This window comes from Mesoplodon densirostris, chromosome 2 (genome assembly GCF_025265405.1).
Source record: "Mesoplodon densirostris isolate mMesDen1 chromosome 2, mMesDen1 primary haplotype, whole genome shotgun sequence".
Classification (NCBI taxonomy): Eukaryota; Metazoa; Chordata; class Mammalia; order Artiodactyla; family Ziphiidae; genus Mesoplodon; species Mesoplodon densirostris.
In genome coordinates, this window is record NC_082662.1 from 156,480,657 (window position 1) to 156,502,784 (window position 22,128).

Consider the following 22,128-nt stretch of genomic DNA (forward strand, 5'->3'; position numbering starts at 1 on the left):
AGAAGTGACATAAATATGATAGTTATTCTTAAATATTTGTAGCCCCACACAGATGATCGAGGCCCCTAAAACACAGCTTCTGTGGAAATCTTTCTACAACAGATATATCTGGTTTTAAATCCCAAACTAAAACATTTCCTAGGGAAAAACAAGGGCACTGAAAAATAAGAACTGAATAGGAAATTAAAATGCATGCTGAAATCTGGACACAAACGACCACTTGGCTTTCCTTGGGTGGCTCATCGCCAAGACTTGCTGGGTTGGTTCTTCAAACACCTGAGGACTAAACTGATCAGGAACCAAAGCTATTTCTTTCTGTATCCTACTGTCGCATCAGTGATATTCAGCTTTCTTTCTGTGACTCCCCAAGGTATCAATAATGATATCTAGGGTTCTTGAGACAATGTCAAGCCAAATTTCAAGTCACTTTAACTTATATATACATATAACACATATGGTACATTTTAAAGAGGAAAGAACCACTGTCATAAAATCTAACAAAGGAGGGCATAAAATCTAAAAAATCTCAAGGAAGTTTGGGAATCACTGCTCTATAAGATGGACTAACATTCAGAGAAAGGAAGCCCTAGGAATCGTGTGTTTTGTGGGGGTACCCACATGCTGTCTACAGAAACGGCCTTTCTATATATCTATGTATTTCGAGATTGGGCAAAGGATATAAATCCTCCTGTTTCCTTGAACCGTTGGGCTATGGAGAAGGCTGCTGTGCATTAGTCCCCTTTTGGATCATGTATCTTCCTCAGGTTCTTTCACTCCTCATAAGATATTTATTCTGTCTCATGCAAATTTCATCACTTTTGTCCTTCCTAAACTCAAGAGCATTCCTAACTGGGTCATGACAGAATGCTTCTAGAACTAATAACAATCACTCAGACACAAAGAGAGATTCTATTTAAAAATTCATCACCCCAACATATCTTGCTTTTAAACAAACTAGCAAAATAGGTCCTTTCCATTGACATACTGATAAAAACAAAGTATCCCAAATTCTTGGCCCTCAGGTAAGGGGTGGGAAGGCAACTATTTACTGTTGAAGCGAGCAGGAGACTTCACTGTCAGACTTGAAAAAGGGAAGGGGAATGGAGAAGAAAGCCCTTTGGTTTTCCATAATCTGTAGAAGGTGACTCCCCCAAAGGTGAAAACACAGGGAAGGTATGGTGTGGGCTCCAGAGCTGCTGAGTCAGGCCCAGTGACAAGCCTAGTCTGGCGTCAACTCTAGTCAGGGTCACATGGGCCTTAGGTAAATCCCAAGGAGGGTTCCTTCCCCAAGTTCAGTCCCACAACCAGCCTTCTCAGAAATTCCAAACTGGACGTAACTGGAACTAAACCTAGACGGAAGGCAGAATAACTTGTAATCAAACTCACTTGATGGCAACTGTCTTGCTCTGGGGCTTCCAAAAAGGAAGTGCTCTCAACCCAGTGTGCCTCTGGGGACAGAGAGAGAAACGAGGGTCGGTAGAGCTACAGATCCACAAATAGACTAAGATCTAAAAAGCTTTACTTAAAAGTCAAGTTAATTCTCAAGCGCATACAGCAATCGCAGACAGGAAGTCCTACTTTTTCTTTCACTGTGCAACACCATTACAGGGAAAGGGAAAGGTAGAAGCAGACTAGAGAAAGCTAATTCTGACCAACTCAATGCCAAGTGAAAAGGCAAAGTTACAGCAGCACGATGACCTCACTTTACCACATTTCCCTTACAACAGACTGCCCTGGACCCCAACAGTATCTTGGTGATAGTGCCTGGATCATAGTAAGTGCTCAAGTGTTTGTCATTGTTACCTAGTTATAATCTCCCCTCCTTCATGGCTTGTATTGCAGAGACTCGGGTAATGTGATGACTTGAAGGAAATGTTACTCCTTTTTGCTGCTTCGGCTCAGAAAGCTTATTGCTCCAGTGAAAATAAAAGGGAAATATAAAGCTCTTTCCCTAAATCCTACCAACATTGTCCTTGTTAATGGCCAAATCTGGTTGTGATCTGGACAAGCATTTTGCAAGCACTTCACCGGAATTCTAAATTCCATTCAGCCTTGGTCTATGCTGCACCCCACCATGTGGTGACGTGTTGGGTGTTAGAAGGAGTGCAAGACATGCTATCATAATCCACCCACTTCTCTTCAACCATACACCTCCTCCCAGCAAGAGAGGTATGCACTTATCTGGGCTGAAGAAAAGCCAATTAAGCAATACCTCCATAAAAATTACCAGCTGTTGCTGACTTTTTCCATACTTAAAAAAAAATCTTTCAGAATAAGTTCTATAGACTGCAGCATTCTCTAAAGAAATACTCAGAAAAATATTCGGACAGGAATAGGTTCAAAGGATAATCTAAGATTTAACATCTGGCAACTACACTGAACTCCTAGCTTACCTCTAATTTTATTATTTGTTTACTCTTTTCTCTTCATTCAAGATAACCTGATAACAGAGGGCTGCATAATCTATCCAAACATTTTGGGCATCTAATCTTCCAAAGTAGGCAGCCCTCTAAGAAGCTCCCAGAATGCTGACAAGATGTACTGCATCCATCAAAAACATATTTGATTTTGTGTCCTCCAACACTCCAATATAGTTTATCAGTCCTCTGTCATCCGTAACCACCACCTGAGAGCTTCCAAACCTCAATGTAAGACATCACCCATGTTACATACTTAAGGCCACTGAAACGGACCATTCTTTTACCAGGTTTTCTGAAGACTTTTATAAAGAATGGCTAGAGCTGAAAATAGCCACAAACAAGAACGGACCTATGTTTACATACCCTCTCCCCAAACACGAAGCACTACTTCAGAATTGGTAATGTTTCTTTCCTATTAAAATAAGTCATTTGGCCACAGTGTGCCCTCAGCTTGGAGGGAAGAGAGAAGAATTTGTAAAATAATGATCATGGGTCAAGAAAATACACAAGTGCCAATACATGTGGGCATGAAGTCTGCAGATCAGATAAGCACACTGGGCAGCTCCTGATTTAGATCTCTGACTGGCAGAAACAGGAGTGTTACGAAGGGGAAATGTTTTAAAAGGCTGTGGGCTGGGGACCATGGTGAGGTTGCTGAGATGCAAGGCCCAACACAAAGACCCACCTGAGGGCAGTGCTTAAGAGGTCAGAATGCAAGCCTGGGGGTGCGGTGGAAATGGAGGCTTGGTGTCTTTGTCGGGGCTTCACCCAAAAGGGGACACAATAAATGTTCTCTCGTCTCCTTATAAGTATTCTGTTATGTGGAAACACTCACTCCAGGTCTATGGCTTCCTCAGGTGTTTTTTTTCCCCCCTCCTTTCTCCTTTTCCTTCTTAAAAAAAAATTCCTTGAAGTTTATAATTTCAAATAAACAGCATTAACTTACTTGAGAAATGTTGTTCCTTTCTCAATATAAACAATTGCTTAGATTTTGCTTAAAGAGATTCTAACCCCTTTAAACATTATATCCAACAGCATAGAAGGCAGGAACTTTTCCTATTTGTGCAGTTATATGTACATATGTGTGAGTATATGTGTATATATACTTGTAAATATAATGTCTGTTTAACTTGTAACATTCCATATTTCTGATAATCAAGGTTGCATTCAAGATGACATTTCACACCTCTGGAAAAAAGGAAGTAACTTAGCTTCCATGACTGTTTCTGTCCCACAATAAATCTGTCCTACAATAAAGCCAACGATGACAGCTAGTGAAACTGGGTTATATTGCCAAATCTACAAAGAGCATGGGAATAACAGCTGGAATGTGCTGTCCTCCCACTTTTAGTATTTTATTTTTCATTAAGAGTAATCATGACTTTTAAGAGAGCAATGCTTCAGATTTGGATTTCTTTTCCAAATTTTACTGAGGGGATTAGAGGAAGAAGCAATTTAAAAGTTAAAGATTGAGATAAAATTACCCTGCCCAGAGATCTGCTAGTACACCGGGTAAAATCTTTATCCCAAACCAAAATTATAACTTATAAATAGAAAAAAATTTTTGATAGGAAATATTCAGAGATTCCTGCCATGGTATGGTATGGTTAGCCCTTTTCTGTATGGAAGAAAGGGTGTTTATTTCAGATGGCTTATGGACAGCATATTTGAATAACCTCTCCAGGGGAGAGTAAACCCTGTTGGTGATGACTGCTCCTACCATGGGGGAGGAAAGGGCAAGTGGGTGTGAAGATGCAGATGGTTTATAGAGACACAAATATTTATAGTTTTGTAAACTCTAAAGAGGAAAAAAGAACACCCTTTATTACAACTGGGGTAAAAAAAAAAGCCCCCTATCTAATATGGAAAATTCCCGTCTGCTACAGACAGAAGGAAATAAACATCAACAGGAGTTCAATAGAAATCACTCCTGAAGTCCAGTTTTGATACAACAGCTCTTATCTGTGTCCTCTGGAACAGTGTATCCCCAAATCAGATAGCTGTCCATCCAGAACCAGTCTTGGTTGATCAATGGGATAAACTGTTTTGTTTGGATCTCGGTATTTGCATGTTTTCCTAAAGGACAAGGGAACCGGAGTGGGGTTTTTAAACTGGTAGAGGAATCCCTGAAAAACTCATTCTGACAATGTCCTACTGCGGTCTGTGTGCTCTATCAGACAGACACGTGGTCTCTACCAGCTGAGCCTTCAGGCTCATCTCTCATTCACATGTAGCTCCTACTTTGCCTCCTCTAACAACTGCAGTGCTTTCAACAGGAGGACAACAATAATAAAAATAGCAATAATTAAAAAGGTCATCTACATTATTAACTTCCTTTGGGTATATTACAGTTGTATTTTCTGTACATGGCCCAGAACTAAGTTCCCTATGTACACAGAGCCGGGGTGGGGGTGGGGGTGGGGGTGGGGGCGGGGAGCATCGACCTTGGAAGTCTTAGCCTTATGCCCTGAAAGACAAGGTTCCTTTATTCATTGGAGATTTGCTGGCTGTTCTGAAGTAGCAACATTCTGTAAACCTGGTGGGGCTGGGGAGGGGGCTGGGGAGGGGGCTGGGGATAGGAGAGTGGGGGCATTTCCTTCTGTCTCCTCCCACAGTCTGTCTATTCACAAAGCTGATCAGCAGCTGCTGTTTTTGAATTCACCATTCTCCGTGATGGAAAGCTTGGTGGGGTTGGTGGGGGAGATGCCATTGCGGACCTGCATGCTGTACCGCTCCTTCACTTGGGTCAGCGCGCTCATCAGTCTGGTGTTGGCCGAATCCAGTGACACGATCCGTTTTTCCTACAACACACCAATCATGGCTTTATTCTGGCTCCATGCAGGCAACTACACCGTAATATTCTACTGAATGACCGTTCTAATGCTCTCTATCAAACAGCAGTACACATGATGCTTCCCAGACAAATGGAACGTCTCTGCCTCTTTCTGCACCCTAGTCAGGCCAGCTTCCACTGAGCCCAACGGGTCTGTGTTTATTTTCTCTCTTTTTTCCTTTCAGCATAGCAGGATTTGTTATTAATCATCCCTTGGGACCCTAGGACATCATGTAAAAATGACACCATGTGTTACGTCAGACTATGAAACAGAGGTGTCAAGCTGCCTTGCTGTATTAAGTACTTTGGGTCAAAACTAAAACATGGGAATTAGGTGGCAAAGAAAGAAGCACCAGAGGTTTCATTTCACAGAGGAGAAGTGCATGTGATCTATGGGTTCTTAGACCCCGAAGGGGGCACATCAGTCACATTTGGAAAGAATTCACATGGTGCTCAAAACTGAAACAATACATGGTGGCAGTTTATAGTCACCAACAAAGTGAGGATGCAACAGCAAGAGGGGGAGAAGCAGCCAAAAGCTCAGACCAAGGAGTTATTTGAATATGGGAAGGGAGATGTGGCCAAAGGGGGATGCCAGAAACATAACACATGAAAACAAACAAAGAACACAAGCTCCTAGACTCATTCCAGCTCAGAGGTACTCCAGGAAAGCTACCCAATAAGGAGACTGCTTTCATTTTACTTTTGAATCTTGGGGGAAAAAAAAAAAAAAAGGCTTAGAACCAATATTTTGGAACCAAAGACGGTTGAATACACACACACAAAAAAAACCAAGAGAAAAAAGAGGGAAAAAATGGCAATCTAGAGAAAAGTAGTCTCATCTAAATTAAACAAAACTAAAAATCATCCCATCAAAATATTATCAGTCTCACAAAGATTAGGAGAGAAATCCTAATCTTAGCTTCACCAGCTAGGTAAATCATCCTAGAACCTTTCCTACATGAAGTTGCCATTTTTTAGAAAACAAGTTAATGCTGAGAAGGACAGTCTTTACCTACATCTATGATATCAAAAAAAAAAAAGAAAAAAAAAAAAGCATGTGAGGAACAATCCCCAAAGCCAAAAAGAGCTTTCCTACCCAGGGAGTGTTTTAATTTACTCAGGGAAAAGCATGGTAAGGATAGTCATGGCCAGGTTCAGAGAGGGCATACAAGGGCTGAAGGTTAGATGCGATTCCTTGCTGTTACAGCATAGCTCCACAGGGCCGTGAGCAGCACTGCTCTGTCAGAAACGTGCTGCCCAGGATGCGGAGTGAAGACCACTGACTGCCCTGGGGGGAAATTTAGGTAAAAGCATATGCAACAACAGCCTCAAGTAAGGCTTCCCTTTAATCTCCTGCTTTGGGGGTGGGGCGGGGATCTGTATGGCAGCAGGGCTGGTGGTCACAGTTTCAAAAGTATGACAAAAACTAGCTCATACTTGTTATTATTAACATTGTTTTTTTCCTTCCCCTGATGGAGAACTCAGGTGGTAAGATACAAAAAAGTCAGCATTATTAACTAACCCCTAATCTAGCCTAAGAGGCTTTTTACTTTGGGAAGGTAACTTGTTTTAAGGATAAGCAAAACTCAAAGAAAGAAAGAACTACAAGGCTTTTAAAAAAATAATAATTAAAAAAGTACAGCCAGTGGAATTTACTGGGATAACAAGTATAGATCTTTTAAAAGTCAGTAAGTAAGGGTTGGCCAGTGGTTACCAGGAGAAAAGGGGTGGGAGCCAGATATGACGTTTCCCCCTATGGTTAGAAATGATCTCTAAGCAGAAAACCTGGTAATATCTAAAAATGATTAAAAAAGAAAAGATATTTCAGTTTTGGGATAAATTATAATGCCTCAGTTCTAAGGAGTGCAGGATTCTCTAGGGTTGATCCAAAGAAATTAGGTATTCATGAAAAATTATTTGATTCTTAAAGGGTCAAAAAAGGCTAAGAATGATTGTCTTTATTTATTTCCTACAAGAGTAACAGCTGAAGTCAAGCAGCCCTTCTACTAAACAGTTGAAAGTTTCCAAGTGGAGAAACTCCCTTCTGTAACTACCCCCACTGCCAACCTTTCAAAGTAAAACAAAAAATAAAAGAAAAAAAAATCAAACAGGGACTTTTGAAAGTCAAGTTCAGTTGGCAAAAGATGGCCTTGACTTCTCCATTCTGCTTCGATTGAATGGCAAAGCCATCTAGTTCCTGCCTGACAGGAAGGATTTCAAGTGTGGGGAGTGCAGGAGCTGGAATGTGTAGGAGGCCAGTGCACCGGGCCAGGGCTGGGAACTGCTCAGCTAGAGAATGGACGGGTTACTTGCCTGTTTGCATAATCTCATCTCCATTTATGACCTGTAATTTAACACAGCGGAGATATCACTTGCAACAGTAACTAGGCAGCTGCTTGCTTCTCCTAGGAGGAAGTTCTCCATCTGAGTCACATGGAGAGATCCGGGGGCGGGGTGAAAGGTGGCACAGTCCCTGGTCTGATGTTTAAGAAATGGTCCCTTAGTACCATCACCAGGATCTCCATGGTGGTGCTACAAGGCCCAGGACAGGGTCACCAGGGGAGTACTCATCCTCTTGCAGTTCCAATAGAAAGTGGCTGACCCCGGTGGGGCCTTTGGAGCCTAAACTGACTCGAGGAGATGGAGAGGCTGAGTTCAGGGACCAGCCTTGTCTGTAGGGGCACAGGGCTGCTGAGAGAGAAGATGGAAACCAGTTCACTGGGTACCTGACCTGTCCTGTTTGGGGAAATGTTGGCCCATTGCTAGTATAAGGAAAGCAATTCATTTCAGAAATATTTTTTAACTGCCAGTGGCACCAAGGCAGATGCCAGGGACATAAAAGTAGGGGTTCCCTGGCTGGGAAGCTTTCACCCTCAAACACGTCCTCGTTCTATTAAATAATGCCAGGAGGGCTGCCCTGCTCCACCAAACACGTAAGATGTAAGATTTATCCTTTCAAAGGGAAAGTCATTTGTTACAAAAGACACTAAAGGATTTTCATAGTCTTTTGCTAGAATAAGATTTTAATGTATCAGTGAGACAACAGCTGGAATTGGGAAACCTTCCTTTTAAGGAGATTATAATTTTTTAAAAAACCAGTTGTAGTGTTTATCATCTGTGCTGTGCATGGTGCAGTGGTTTTCAAAATGTGGTCTAATGGGTTCTCCACGTGTTCTTTAGGGATCCATAGTGAGCCTCCGGTAGAAAACTTATTATACAGTAAGACATTTCGTTGAGAGAAGCCCTTGTTCTTGAATGGTCAGCAGGAACAGCTGGAAAGCCATCTATGGGAGGCACCTCTGGTTCCGCCAAAACAGTCCACAGAATCAAACCATTTGAAAACCACTGCCTGAAAGAGGGACCCAAACTGTTATCTAGTTCAGCCAGACCACAAGTCTGACATTGACTGATGCTTTGAGGATAAGAGTTCTCCCATTCCTGAATGGTGACATCCTCGTGTTAACTGAGAGAAGGTCCTTACTTTCCAGAGTTTTTGAGCCCTGATGAACCTGATTCCCTCCCTTGCTTTCACCTTCTATGCCTATGACTCCTGCTTCATACCCAGTCATCTTACCCTAGGTGCCAAAATGGGGGCAGGGGTGGGGTAGAAATCTTCAGAAGCTAATGATGAGGTTGTCTTGACAGGCAACCGAGAAAGTGGAAATACTGTATGCACAGAGCCAGGACTACGACACCCCCAAGCTCCCTCTGCTTAAGCCTGACACGGTTTTAGACAAGCTGAAGTTATTAAATCTGTCTGTATGATCTCATTAGAACTAAAATCTATTCGGGTGTAGTTATTAATAGAACTCTCCCTGCTTTACACTGTCACATTGAAGATCCCAAAGTGAACACTTATCAACACTTGTTTTCCCGACTAAATTGCCTTCTTTATCCAGACTGTTTCTCTTAAGCCTCTCAGATGAATTTTTACAGTGTGTCTGTCAAGAAGGCCTTGTCTCTGTTACCCTTCCCTCACCTACCTTGGGGACACCTAGAAAAGTTTAAAAAATGGACCAAGTAAGAACTTTCTTCTGATTCTTAGGAGGTCTAAATATCCAGAAGCTGCAGAGTTCAAGGGTCCAAACTATTCTGGGAACCGTGCTGACGAGAGAGCATCACAACTCACCCTCGACTGCCGGGTCTCGTGCACGTGAGGCAGTAGGGAGGCCCATGACTCTTCCCGTGGCTGTGCTTTCAGCCTTACTCCCAATTCCTTTGAAAAATAAACCCCATCCCATAGTAGCCCTGTCAGGAAACTAGACTGGGGGTAAAATGCGTGTTTAAGAATACTGGGGGCTCTATCATAGACTGACTACTGGCTGATAGGGAGAGAAGAAAGTTGGACATAAAGTCCTTGCTCCCATTTCTATTTCAGAGCTGAGGGAAATGATATGGTACTTAAGGGTGAGAAATGCAAACCTGGCTGCGTGGTCTTCAGGGAGGTGATGCATTCAGTGGCCAGACCAGCCACATCCAAGCTGCACTGCCTTTTGTTATTTGTTTCACTCTTAAGAAATACAACCGTGTTTTGCACTGATAAAATGAAAAAGGAATTAGAAACGTGTCCTGCCTCCTGGGTTTTGCTCAGATCACTGACGTGAACCTGGGAGGGGGTGCTCTTGGCAGTCGTCCGTCATGCCATTATTATCACAGGTAGAAGCTGCAGTGAGCAGAGGCCCAGGTTCTGATTTCATCAACCAAAAGAGGCTCTCCAAGCACAGCGCCAACAGAGAAAGGCAGCCAAGCGAATCCCAGGCACCAACGCCAAATCCGGAACCAAAAGAATAACACGGAAGGGTACCTTTTACAACCCTGTCTTTCCCCTGCAGCTAGACTACTGTTGGGGGCCAGAGGCTGATGGCACAGTGGACGTGACTGACAAGACTGTGAACATCATAGCCAAGCAATGGTCAGTGGAGGTCACAAGCCAGACACATGCAGTGTACTTTTCACAGGTACCCCCTTAGAGAATGCCCTCCTTTCCAGAAGGAAAGAAGTGAACCCCATCATGCACTAGGTGGAGATTTGTCGAGCAACTGCACTAAGCACGCTAAAACTTTGCTAGGTTAACAGACTCGTCACCAGTAAAGGAAAGAAAAGGTCACAGAGGTCACAGAGAGACTCTTTTACTCTTCACAAGGTAATGCTGAGAACTTTCCAGTGACCTATTGTCCATCATGTGCCTTGGCATTTGCAAGGGGTGGGAAGTCAGGAGGTAACAATTATACACAAGTGCCTTCCGCTAGATTAAGAACCTGCTTACCTGTGCATCAATTATTTTTTGCTTTGCATCGATAACTGCTTGCATCTCAGCATGATCCTTCTTCAATTCTTCTTCCACAGCCATTAGCCTAGAATGGGGTAGTAAGGAGAAATCAACATCTTCAAGGAGAGAGCTGGCTAACGTAGAGGACAAGAAACCCACACTCAGGACAGCTCAGTACTGCCACTCCTTCCTAGTACAAGATCTGCAACCACGCTCTATCTTCTCACCCACCTTAGAAGAAGACATCCAAAGTTGATTTCTCTACTGGGACTGGACTTTTACCTCCTCTGGAACAGCATTCCCACAATTATTATCTCCCTCTTTTCTATCAGATCCTTTCCTCAGCACAACTTATTTCATCTTAAAATAGCAAACCAATCCACAAAAACCAAACCCTCTCTTAACCTTGTTACCTTGTAACAGCTGACATTTCTCTTCCCCTGAACAGCTAAGTTTCCTCAGAGCGTACTCTACACATAGTAGGTCTACTTTCTTTCTCATCCACCATTCACATCTTAACCCCCTGATGTTTAAACTCCATGAAAAGCCTCTCGGTAAGACTGCTAAATACTTCTGTGCTGCTAAAACAGCAAACCTTCTCTGACTTTAAGTTACTTGACCTGCCTACAGCATTTAACAACACTGAAGCACAGTGGTCATGAGCATGGACTCTGGGGCTTGACTGCGTGGCCTCAAATCCCAGCAGCAACACTAAGTGACCTTGGGCAAGTGACTTAATAAATTTGTTGCCTGTTTCTTTATTTGTAAAATGAGAATAATAATAATGCCTACTTCAGAGGTTGGCATTAATCAAATTATTATTAACAGATTAAACATTTTATCTGTAAAGTGCTTAGAAAAGTACCTGGCCCATAGTAAGTGCTATGTAGTGTTTGGTAAAATTGCCCCCTCCCTTAGTCTCCCTTGGACGTCCTTGGCCTTCTCCCTTGATTCTCTGGCCCTAAAGACATCCCATGAAACTCCCTTCCACCTCTCTGGACTTGCTGTAAAAAAACTAAGTTAGCCTTTGACATTGAATACGTACATCTTTAAGATTCAGTTTTCCTCTAAGACCTCTCAAGTGAGTCACTAAGTTTTAATTTTTTCTAATTGTTACAACTAAAGGAAAATAGACTACCTCTGTCTTCAAAGGAAGTGCACTAAGGTCTCACATTTAGAAAAGTGTAAGAGATATAGTCAGCCGTCACCTTTGTACCAAGTACCACAGAGGACATGCAGAGTTGAAAATGGCTCTTGCTGCCATTGCTTTAGGATTCTCTGGGTCATCGTCCCACCTCTTTGCAGCCCTAGCTACCTAGCCCACATCCACCGCCAGGCGACCTCTGACCTGCTGATGATGCTCTTCATCTGGCTATCCTTCTCCTCCTGCTGCCTGCGCAGCCTCTCCTCGCTGTCCTCCAGCCGGGCCTTATACTCCAGCAGCAGTTTCTGCATCTGCTGCTCCTGCACCAGCAACCGGCGCTCATACTCCTCAAGCCGCCGGCTGGACACTCGCAGGCGCTCCTTCAGTTTAGTAATTTCCTGTTCGTACTAGAGCAGAGGAGAAGAGGCACCACAGAGAAGGAGAGAAATACTGGAGTTATGCTGGTTTTAGACGTTAGTGACTTATTTTTTACGAAAGAAACCCTAGGCAATGGAGCTGGATGCTGCCTGAACTGCCATTCCACGGGCTGCGGACGTTCTTTAAAATTATCAACAGGCATCACTTAGGAGCTCTGCCCGCCTCCTAAAATAACATTCTTAATCTTACCTTGGCATTCCAAATCTATATATTTATGTATCACTCTCCACATTAAACTACCAGTTCCTGCAAGCCACATCCAATCTGTGACGGTATCAAATGGGAGCAGGAAAAAAAAAGATCAAGCTCTTAGAAGTCTGACAAATAACTTAAAATAAGCCAAAAGCCAGTTGTCTACATGAGAAAAGATTTCTGTATCATCACCTGTACTGTAGGATCTCTGACATGCCTTCACTCATCAGGCTGCCATTCTTTCACCCTACTAGAGCCAGCCCTTTAGAGAGCAAGCAGCACTTCTATAATGTTAAGTTACTAAATCAATAAATAGAATTTTATGGCAGAATAGGTTATTGCTGCTTTCTCCCCAGCTATAAAAGTATAAAACATTCAGGTCACAAGCTCTAAGCAAAAGGCCTACATGTTCTCTGGGGCCAATTAATACTGCCTCTTGGTCCATTTTCATGATGTCGTTCATCTGCTCAGTTTGCTACTGCTTGTTGGAACACATATGTCTGTTTTCTCACTAAATCTTTATATACATTTATATTCACTAAAGCTTTATATAATTCAGTTGGTTACGTGGCCCTTGTACTGAAGCTGCTGTGGGTTGGGGTTTGAGTAACTGGAATGTCAAATTTCTGGGTGAGTTGAGAAGCATTAAGCTTTCTTGTATATGGCCTATTTAAATTCATTAGTAATTAATGATAAATCCGTATGCTGCTTTGTAAAATGCGATGTATTTTTACATAATATTCCATTTGATTGACAATCAGACAGTTAGCTTCCGCTTATCCAACGTCATGGTCCTACACTATGCTTATTAATCCAGAAGGTCAAAGATGACAGTTCTTATACAGTTTGAAGAGGTAGACTGCATCAATAAGAATAGTTTAGGATCCTGCTGATAAGTAAGCAGAAGCTACTTGTCTGGTTGTTAATGAGGTAATGCCATACATGATGTCAATGTTCTTGTTTGATAATCCTTATTCTTCATGTCAGCTTTTCTTAACAAAACAAAACGAAACAAAACTGAAGCAATAGATAATGTCTTTTTTTTTTTTTTAGTCAATGTCTTTAAAAAAATCAGCTATAGTGTTACAAGTTCTTTACCCAGAGAAGTTGAAAAGAAAAACAAAAAAAGGGACTTCCCTGGTGGCGCACTGTTTAAGAATCTGCCTGGCAATGCAGGGGACAAGGGTTCGAGCCCTGGTCCAGGAAGATTCCCACATGCTGCAGAGCAACTAAGCCCGTGCACCACAACTACTGAGCCTGCGCTCTAGAGCCCATGAGCCACAACTAGTGAAGCCTGCAAGCCACAACTACTGAAGCTCATGCGCCTAGAGCCTGTGCTCTGCAACAAGAGAAGCCACTGTAATGAGAAGCCTGCACATCACAACAAAGAGTAGCCCCTGCTTGTGGCAACTAGAGAAAGCCCTTGCACAGAAACGAAGACCCAACGCAGCCAATAAATAAATAAATAAACAAACAAAGAAAAACAAAAAAAGACAAAATCATTACAAAGATATAGAAAGGAAGTCTAGTCCAAGGGTAATCTTGACTTTGGTTAGTTATACAGAAACACTAAATATTCACCTAAAATGACTAGAAATGAGTAGCAGAGTTTTCTCCAAGTTAAGGCAACTCATACTAAAAAAAAAAAAATTAGAGCTAATCCTCCCACCGCAGCTTGATGGACATTTCCACATATTTTCAAACACAGACACTACTGAATTATCATACACAGATACGTATATAAGGGTTAACATAAGAGGTGGAGCTGAAGTTGGGGACCCTGGGGAGATCATCTCCTTGGCTAGATGACCCTTTGGGTGGCCTATCACTGTGTGGGCAATAAAGATAGACTAGGTTCTACCTTCTCGGCATGCTTGGCTTCATCTTGATTTTGCTCGGTTTCTTCTACATCTTCTTCATATTGCCCATTGTTCAGAACCCAGGCTGCTGTCCTCTCTACTGGGGACATTGTGGCAGAGTCCACAGGTGACTGAACCTGCGTCAGAAATACCTATTAGCATCTCCAAAAAGAGCTCATCCACAGTTAGGTTTCACAAAGAGAGCTATTCTTAGAAGACGTTATTGTGATCCTTGTTTTCTGTTAAATGTTCCCAGTTCTAAATAATATTTTGTTACTGCAAGGGCTGGTGGTGAGGGAAGAGAATATCCATTTATACAAGGATAAAATATTCTGAAATGTTGTGAATAGAAATCACATCTAAGAACCTGCCTTTTTTTCCCTCCAAAGAGGGAAAGCCAAGGCCTTAAAATTGTTAATTAGTCCAATGGTTTCATTAGGTCATTACCTAATGAAATTACGATGATGACAGAATGAGAGAAAGAAAGCACAAGTTGATGGTTGATTGCTCAGGTGAGGAAACATCTGCTTAACCAGGGATGATCAGGAACCAAGGAACTGATTACTGCTAAACAACTCACAAGTACCCATTTATATATCAGAATGCCAAATTCTTAATTTTCATATCAACCATTTAGGGAAAGAGAAAAAAAAGTGATATTGGTCATTTTTACAGACACTGACTTCTTCATGGGTTAACATCACTCAGAAGTCCATATTTTACCAGAAAGTTTCTTGATGAATACAGGATCAAAACAATGGACATCAACATAGTCTAAGGGATATTTCTATCCAGTTAGGATAGCTAGATACATTGCCCTTTTCCAATAGATATACAGAGTGATAAGAATTCTGGCTTTGAGTAGCAATTCTGCTACTTACATTGTCACTTAATCTCTTAAATACTTTTTTCCAAATCTATTGAATAGGGCTACCACCACCATCACCACCAATCCTGACAATCTCCCCAGGGAGTTCTAAGGACTGAACAATATAATGTATGTGAAAGTTTTTTGGAAACTATGGAGTACTATAAAGCTTAGATGTTATTACTGTATTTATGCTTAGAAAACTGGCCCTGGATATGACAATTTATATTGGGCTACTGAACATTAGTGCTTTCTCCATAAACAGTGCTGGAAATAGACAACAAATTCTTTTTCTCTGCCTTTCTTGAGAGAAAGAGAGAGAGATAGGCAGAACAAAGCATTTTTATGTGAGTTAACCTTTTTATAATTAAAATGAGTTTCTATTTTGAGGACCAATACTCTATAAATAATTGGAAGGGAATTTTCTCTCCCATGCAGAGCTATGTACCTTAAGAATCTTTATGTCATTTTGGAATAAAACCCGGTTAAACTCTAAATATATAGATATTTTAAAATAAGGGGTATCTTGATGACTTTGAGATTTAGAAAGACTAGATGAAAAAAAATTGGTTGCAGAGACAAAAAGGTTACTTGGGAGAGACTTTAAAAAATATTCATACAAAAGTAGTATGAGGGGCCTCCCTGGTGGCGCAAGTGGTTGAGAGTCCGCCTGCCGATGCAGGGGATACGGGTTCGTGCCCCGCTCTGGGAGGATCCCATATGCCGCGGAGCGGCTGGGCCCGTGAGCCATGGCCGCTGAGCCTGCGCGTCCGGAGCCTGTGCTCCTTAACGGGAGAGGCCACAACAGTGAGAGGCCCGCGTACCGCAAAAAAAAAAAAAAAAAAAAAAAAGTAGTATGAGTGTATTTCCTAAAGGTTTGAAGAAGAACCTGGTTTGGCTGATTTACAAACAGATTACAGATACATATCGATAAAAAACAGCTTCATGCCTGAGGCACACACAAGCAACAGTGAATGAACTTTTAGAAATTCCTTCTTTAAAGCCATTTTCTCCACTGTGTCAAGAAAAACATAAACATGTCTTAAACTTCAGTACCCTCAGTTCTTAAAATGTCTACCTTCATCTCCACTATGGTAGGTAGGCTTCTTATACTTCATTCATTTGTGTATCATTCTCATTATTTTTGTCATAACCAACGTTGTCACGTTGATATATTATTTATCATCTCTTTAAAACAACCTTTTTCAGTTAGCTAAGTCCTTATGCTAAGCAATATTATCAGTAAAATCATGAGTTTAATCTTATATATATTATAAATTTATAAATACATTTTATATTCTATTTTTCTAATATGTATTAAAATAATTAAATGATTGATTAAATACCTTGTATATTTAAATAATTTTTAGTATCACACTTTGGAAACACTGATCTATAGACTATAGTATCATTTATATTAAAAAAGATAATAATTATCTACTTCAAAAGTTATTATGAGAAACAAATGAGATAGCATGTAAAAGCAGGTTGTAAACTACAAGGTACTTCACACACACACACACACACACACACGCGTGCGCGCACACACACACACACACACACACCCCTCCCCTAGTTCTCCCCCTACTGGATTTTGAAAGCAGAGCACAATAAATTGCTTTAGTATTTAGAGAAAAATAGTTTTAAAAGGGGTTTAGGTTTTTATTTGATATATGTACACCTGAAAGGCAAAATATTGTGGTTCTGAGTCTTTAAAAATTAATAGAAAGTCAATACTTAAAGGAGACAAATGCCTTTTTAATTTTAGAATCTTATTCCTTTACCATATAGGGCACAGGAGAGCTGCTTTTCTGTGAAACCAGGATTTTCTATTCAGCTGCTGCTTGAGATAAAGTAGCCACTAAAATGAATAACTTTAATGTTTGGAATTTATAACTTCAAGGAAGCTAATTCAGTAGCTTTCTGCTTTATAGTTAACAATATGTTGTTTGCAAGAACTTTCTTCCCCTGTGATTTGTTATGAGTAACTATTTTTGAGTGCCAATAAATGCACTACAAGCTAATAGTATCCCTAAGAACATACTAAAGAGAGGTCTTAGCCCCTAAAAGCATATTAAAAACAACTTCTTAGGTAATCTAGGCATAAAATGTAAAATGAGAAGCTGTAAAAACAAAGAGTTGGTTCATTTCACTGGTGTCGGTGGTAGCTACCATATCTTCAGAAGGACTAACAATGTCCAGTGAATTATGAGACAGTGTACAATGGGAACTGGGCATTCTAGTCTATTCCTGTTTTATTGGTTGAATCTGTTTTTCAACCACTCCTCATATACCCTAGCACTTTGCATGGAATACGGTAGGTGGTCAATAAGTTTAAAAAAAATAAATCAGACTAATATAACTATTCCTTGTATTTATGATAAAACCTTTATATAATTATAAAGAGCAGAAAAGTAATATTGAACAAATCAGAAATAGTTTTATCTACATTGAAGACTATGGAGGTGATTTTTATTTCAAAAATTTTTTCAAAATTATTTTTTATTGTAATATGTTCTTCATATGAAAAAACTGTATACTGTCTTTTACATCTATTTGATTGATCTTCTGAGTGCTGGTCTTATTTTCTGATTAGGCTGTCAACCCTTGAAGCATGGCACCATATATCATAGAATTTTTTTCTTTTGGAATGGTAGTGACTATGTCATTGCACAATTGATGCTCAATAAAATATTATTCATTTATTATTACTTTGGATTCTCTTTAGAATTCATTACCAAAGTATAATTTATTACTAAGAGAAGGATACCCTATGTTTTTCCTCTAATCCTTTGGAAGTACATCAAAGGCTTTTCCTCAGTGATTGTTCTATCTCCTTTATAAGCTGGATAGATAACAAAATTTATTACCTCTAGTTTATAGTCAAAGAAATTGAGAAAAGAGGTTGGTAAATGGTTCAGATGCCATCTTGCTTAGCTATAGCCTTAAGAAGAGCATTTTCTCCATTGACTTCCAACAGTGGATCATTAAAGAAAATGAAGGATGAAAAAGACAAAATGAAAAGGAGCCCGGATTCCTATTAGGAATATCACCCTTTTGAGATAAAGCTTTTATAGGGTTTCTCTGGGAAAAATAATAACGCTTTAGGGCAAAAGGGCCTGAGAAAGCAGTTTCACTGATCCTACAGTTAGCCTGGCTATGCTGAGGATGACTGAGAACAGGCCGGTTCCCTGTTTATTTACTAGATATAAATAAGACTTGTTGCTTTCAGCTTCTCCATAGTCTGAAATAGTCAGGTTCCCATAAATGAATAACACTTTTGCTATAACACCAAAGAAAGAGCTGAGTAAATTAGTAAGTAAACTCAGAATCCTTGAAGAGGTTGGTTAGGAGAGGGTTCAACAAATCCAAATGTGAAAACTGTAGCATCATTCTGATAGGCTTGTCAAATACCTATTTAAAAAGCCTCTTCAAATTAGAATTTCTAAGGTTAGGTAACACGCTATAATCTGAACAACTCATATATTGTAAATAGAGTCTATTATGTGCACAGAGTACATGATACACAAAAAAACAAGATGGAGAGGAAAATGATTAAAAAGAAATCCAAACAGAGGCCGAAAAGGGTCAAAAAATTCCTTCTCTGTAGAACTAGGATTTTATTTCCTTCCTACTCAGCAAATGGAGAAGACTGAAGCTAGTTACACTGCCAACAATGGCCGCTCCTTTGTGCTAAGATACAAGTGGAATTTGCATGGGACAAAACCTCCAATAATTACAAATGCCGGCAGAACAATCCCCACAAAGAAATCCTCCAGTTTTGGGGAAAGAAGAATTCCCCAACACGATTTGCAATTAAAATATGTAAAGGAATTTATGTAAAAAATGTGCTGATTATATAGAACATCAGAGGCTTCATGGGAGTGAGATGAGAAAGGCAAGCAAGAAAGATAAGGGACAAAAAAAAATCATAAGTTTGAAAGAATAAAACATCTGCATAGAAAAAGGCAGTGTAGAAAAAACAGAAAATTGAGCAATCAAAATACAGTGATTTATGGTTTAACTGGTATGACAGTGGCAGCACCAGCAAAGGCACAAACAGGGCTGAATATGTAAAGCTGTGCTGTGGCTATGCCCCACTTCACGCCAACATAACATAGACATTCCGAAGCTCATTAATGGCTATGGCTCAAAAGTATTTTAATTGGTTGTCTGAAGACCATATATGCATTTCCTACCTCCCATCTATCCGGACAGCTTTCTATTCACGCACAGAAACACGTAGTGCTTATATGATAGGTGTTATATTTTCCTACAGCACAGATATTATAAATGACAATTGGTTTCAGATGATCACACAAAAGGCTATTTAATTTACAATATCTATAAACAGTCAGTCTGAGTCATGGGTCCTGGGAATTGAGGACAACATGATACAGGAGGGAAGGGTAAGCATTCGTCTTTTCTCTCCAGGGCTGGGACTAAGTCCACCTTTGAAAAGGAGGCCGAGGGCCCGCCCTGTGCCTTGTCTTGCCCCTCTCTGCCAATCTGATATTCTTCTCTACTCCTTACCTCATCCTCAGGGCCTTCAAGCTGCACTAAACCTGCACGTAGACATCTGCCTCCACACAGTACTGCATCTCTAAAATTACTTATCTTTCTTTTCTCCTCTCAATCAACAATTTAATTCTCTGAAAGGCGTTGATCTCAACTAGAAGCTAGCATAAAATCAAAGTATGGAAACTAATTCACAATAAGGTGGGAAAGACTGATAGCCTCCTAATGTAAATTAAATGGACATATATGACATATATATAAAAAAGCATTTTCATTTAAAGAAAAGGAAAAAATTATATAATATAATCATTATGTAAATTAACAGAGTATAATCTTTTTTCCTTTTCTTTAAATGAAAATGTGTATTAAATCAAATGAATTGGTGAAATTTGGGGAAATATAACAAAATAAAAATGAAAAATTTAAGACTGAAGAAAAAGTTTATTTCTCAGGAAAGAATTGACCAACTAGGAGGTTTTGCCCAGGAAGTTGGCTACCAGAATCAGCTTAAGTTTTTCATCCCTTCTTCTACTTCTGTATCTAAGGATTCTGTAAATGTTCTAATTTTTTTTTTAAACAATAATTATCAAAGTAGGGGCAAGGGCTCTGGCCACAGCAGAGTGGTGGCAGAAGCAGCCCAATCAGTAAATGCCCACCTATAAAAACGCAAATATACTAAAGAGATACACTGGGGGTCTCACTGCAGTCTCCTCTGACCACTGATTCTGCTGACAAAAGGATTTGTCATAGAACTCTTCTAATCACAAAGCTCCCTAATACAAATAAAGTAGGGTTAGGTTTCAAAAAAAATTCAACAAAGCTTTTTTTAGGAGAAAAATCTTTTTTAGATGAAAGTAAGATATGTATATATGCATTCATAAGGTTCTTAGTTTATTTCAAGAGCAAATATGGATTGGTGCCTCAAAATGTAATCTGTAAAGAAGAGGTGATAAAATTCTTAAGGAACATTTTTATTTGTGAAGAAAAAAGTTTGATAATCTTATATTAAATTTAGGTGAGACACGAGCTGGGCTTGTCCATGTAAATAGAAATATAAGAGATTTTCATAAATGTTTAGAGAATACTTGTCAACCACCTGTGTTTCTATCTTTTTACCTCTCTCCTTTACCTTGCTTCTATAGGTGTTCAGTTGTTTATTTTTCTAGCCATTTCCAGGAAAAGGCACACGGGGACTTACTACTTCCAGAGGGAGTTGGGGGATGGAGTAGAGAGCAGTTACATTAAACTCCTGGCTGAAAGTGCAAAACTTTATTCTGGAAACTTAAGACAAAAAATTAAGGAGGATTAATGTCCAGATTCCCAAAATATATCCTAGTTGATTCGGCCTGTAGATTCACAGCTTAAGTGTCTAATTATTACTCAACATCACAGATTGTTCTCAGTGCTGAGATCACAGCTCTGCTGCTTGAAGAAACAGAAAGGCCCCTGGAGTGGTTGTTACAGTCTCCTAAGAGTAATGAGGCAAGCTACATTCTGCTGCCTCATCTAGCCAGAAGCCTCCCAAACTTTTCATTTCCTCTTCCATTAAAAGGTGGCAAAAAATAGTTTTAAGTGGAAACCCTGCTAGCAATTGGATTTCTCAATGATTTATATATAAAGAACCAAGGAAACAGTTGGGCCAAGAACCTGGCAGCCCCCTCCAGCACTCACCCCTACCTGCTGTGTCTGCTGTCTCTGGATCGCTCTCACTTTGGGAACAGGGCTCTCTCTGGAGGAAGAGGACTGCTGCCGGGACCGGCTCCCATTTTGCACAGGTTCGGCCACCAAAGCCGCAGATGCCAGTGACATGCTCCCGGTGCTACGTAGGGAAGCACTGTGTGGCAGGGATGGTGGGGCTTTGGCTCGGGCACCTAGCCCAGCCTGGTCCATTTTTCGGATCTGGGCCTGCCCCGTGCTATTCTGCCGTGGCAGAGCAAGAGGTATGTGTCTGTCCGACACAGTGTGCCGCCTGGAGAAGTCCTCACTCTGAGTGCTACGTTTGGTGAAATCTTCCATGCTGCTATTGCTGGGTCCACTGAGTTTGAAGTCTTCACTGTTACTTTGGCTCCTGGAACTGGCAGTGCTTAGGTTCTCCAAACTGGAATCCACAGAAGCCTTTGGCATTGCTGGAATTGGGTTATTGAGGTGATAGACAGGGTTCTGGAATGACAAGGGCTGGAGGCTGCCTGGCTGGTTCAAGGCTGGGTGCAGGGGCCTTCGCACTTGGGGTGCACTCTGGGGAGTGCTCTGGGTTTCCCGAAGTTGTTTGATGCTGGCCACCTGGGTTATGGAAAGCTGGCTTCCAGTCAGGCGCATCGGCACATCAAGCATGACAGACGCATGCTCCACTTGGGCGGCATGAGTGTCCTGAAGGTCCATGAGGGAGATGCTCCGGCCATTAGGAAGGCTACTTTCCTTTTCATCCTTTTCAGAGTAAGTCATGCTCTGGGAGGAGGCTTGCTGAACCAGCAATAACGTTTTCCCTCTGAAATAGCTATCTGTGTTGTCCTGGCTTGGAGATTTTAGTTTATGCAAATCACTGTGGAAAAGGAAAGGACCCTTAATTACTCCTGAGGCAAATTCA

At 40.8% G+C, this 22,128-nt stretch overlaps 1 protein-coding gene across 5 annotated transcripts in view; it reads right to left on the reverse strand.

Annotated features, from left to right (window-relative positions):
* Positions 1-4,880: 4,880 nt before the first annotated feature.
* The window catches only part of RASAL2 (RAS protein activator like 2), a 381,568-nt gene continuing 364,320 nt past the window's right edge, over positions 4,881-22,128 (reverse strand). The window contains exons 14-19 of one of the 5 annotated variants that reach the window (XM_060091208.1): positions 21,222-22,083; positions 14,161-14,295; positions 11,874-12,076; positions 10,523-10,610; positions 7,570-7,600; positions 4,881-5,221 (exon numbers count right to left, since the gene is read on the reverse strand). In XM_060091208.1, coding sequence (XP_059947191.1) covers positions 5,079-5,221; positions 7,570-7,600; positions 10,523-10,610; positions 11,874-12,076; positions 14,161-14,295; positions 21,222-22,083 — 1,462 coding nt within the window. In that variant the 3' untranslated portion in view covers positions 4,881-5,078. Of the gene's footprint in view, positions 5,222-7,569; positions 7,601-9,678; positions 9,793-10,522; positions 10,611-11,873; positions 12,077-14,160; positions 14,296-21,215; positions 22,084-22,128 lie in introns of those variants that run through there. The other 4 variants (XM_060091207.1, XM_060091210.1, XM_060091209.1 and 1 more) reach the window with 4 other exon arrangements.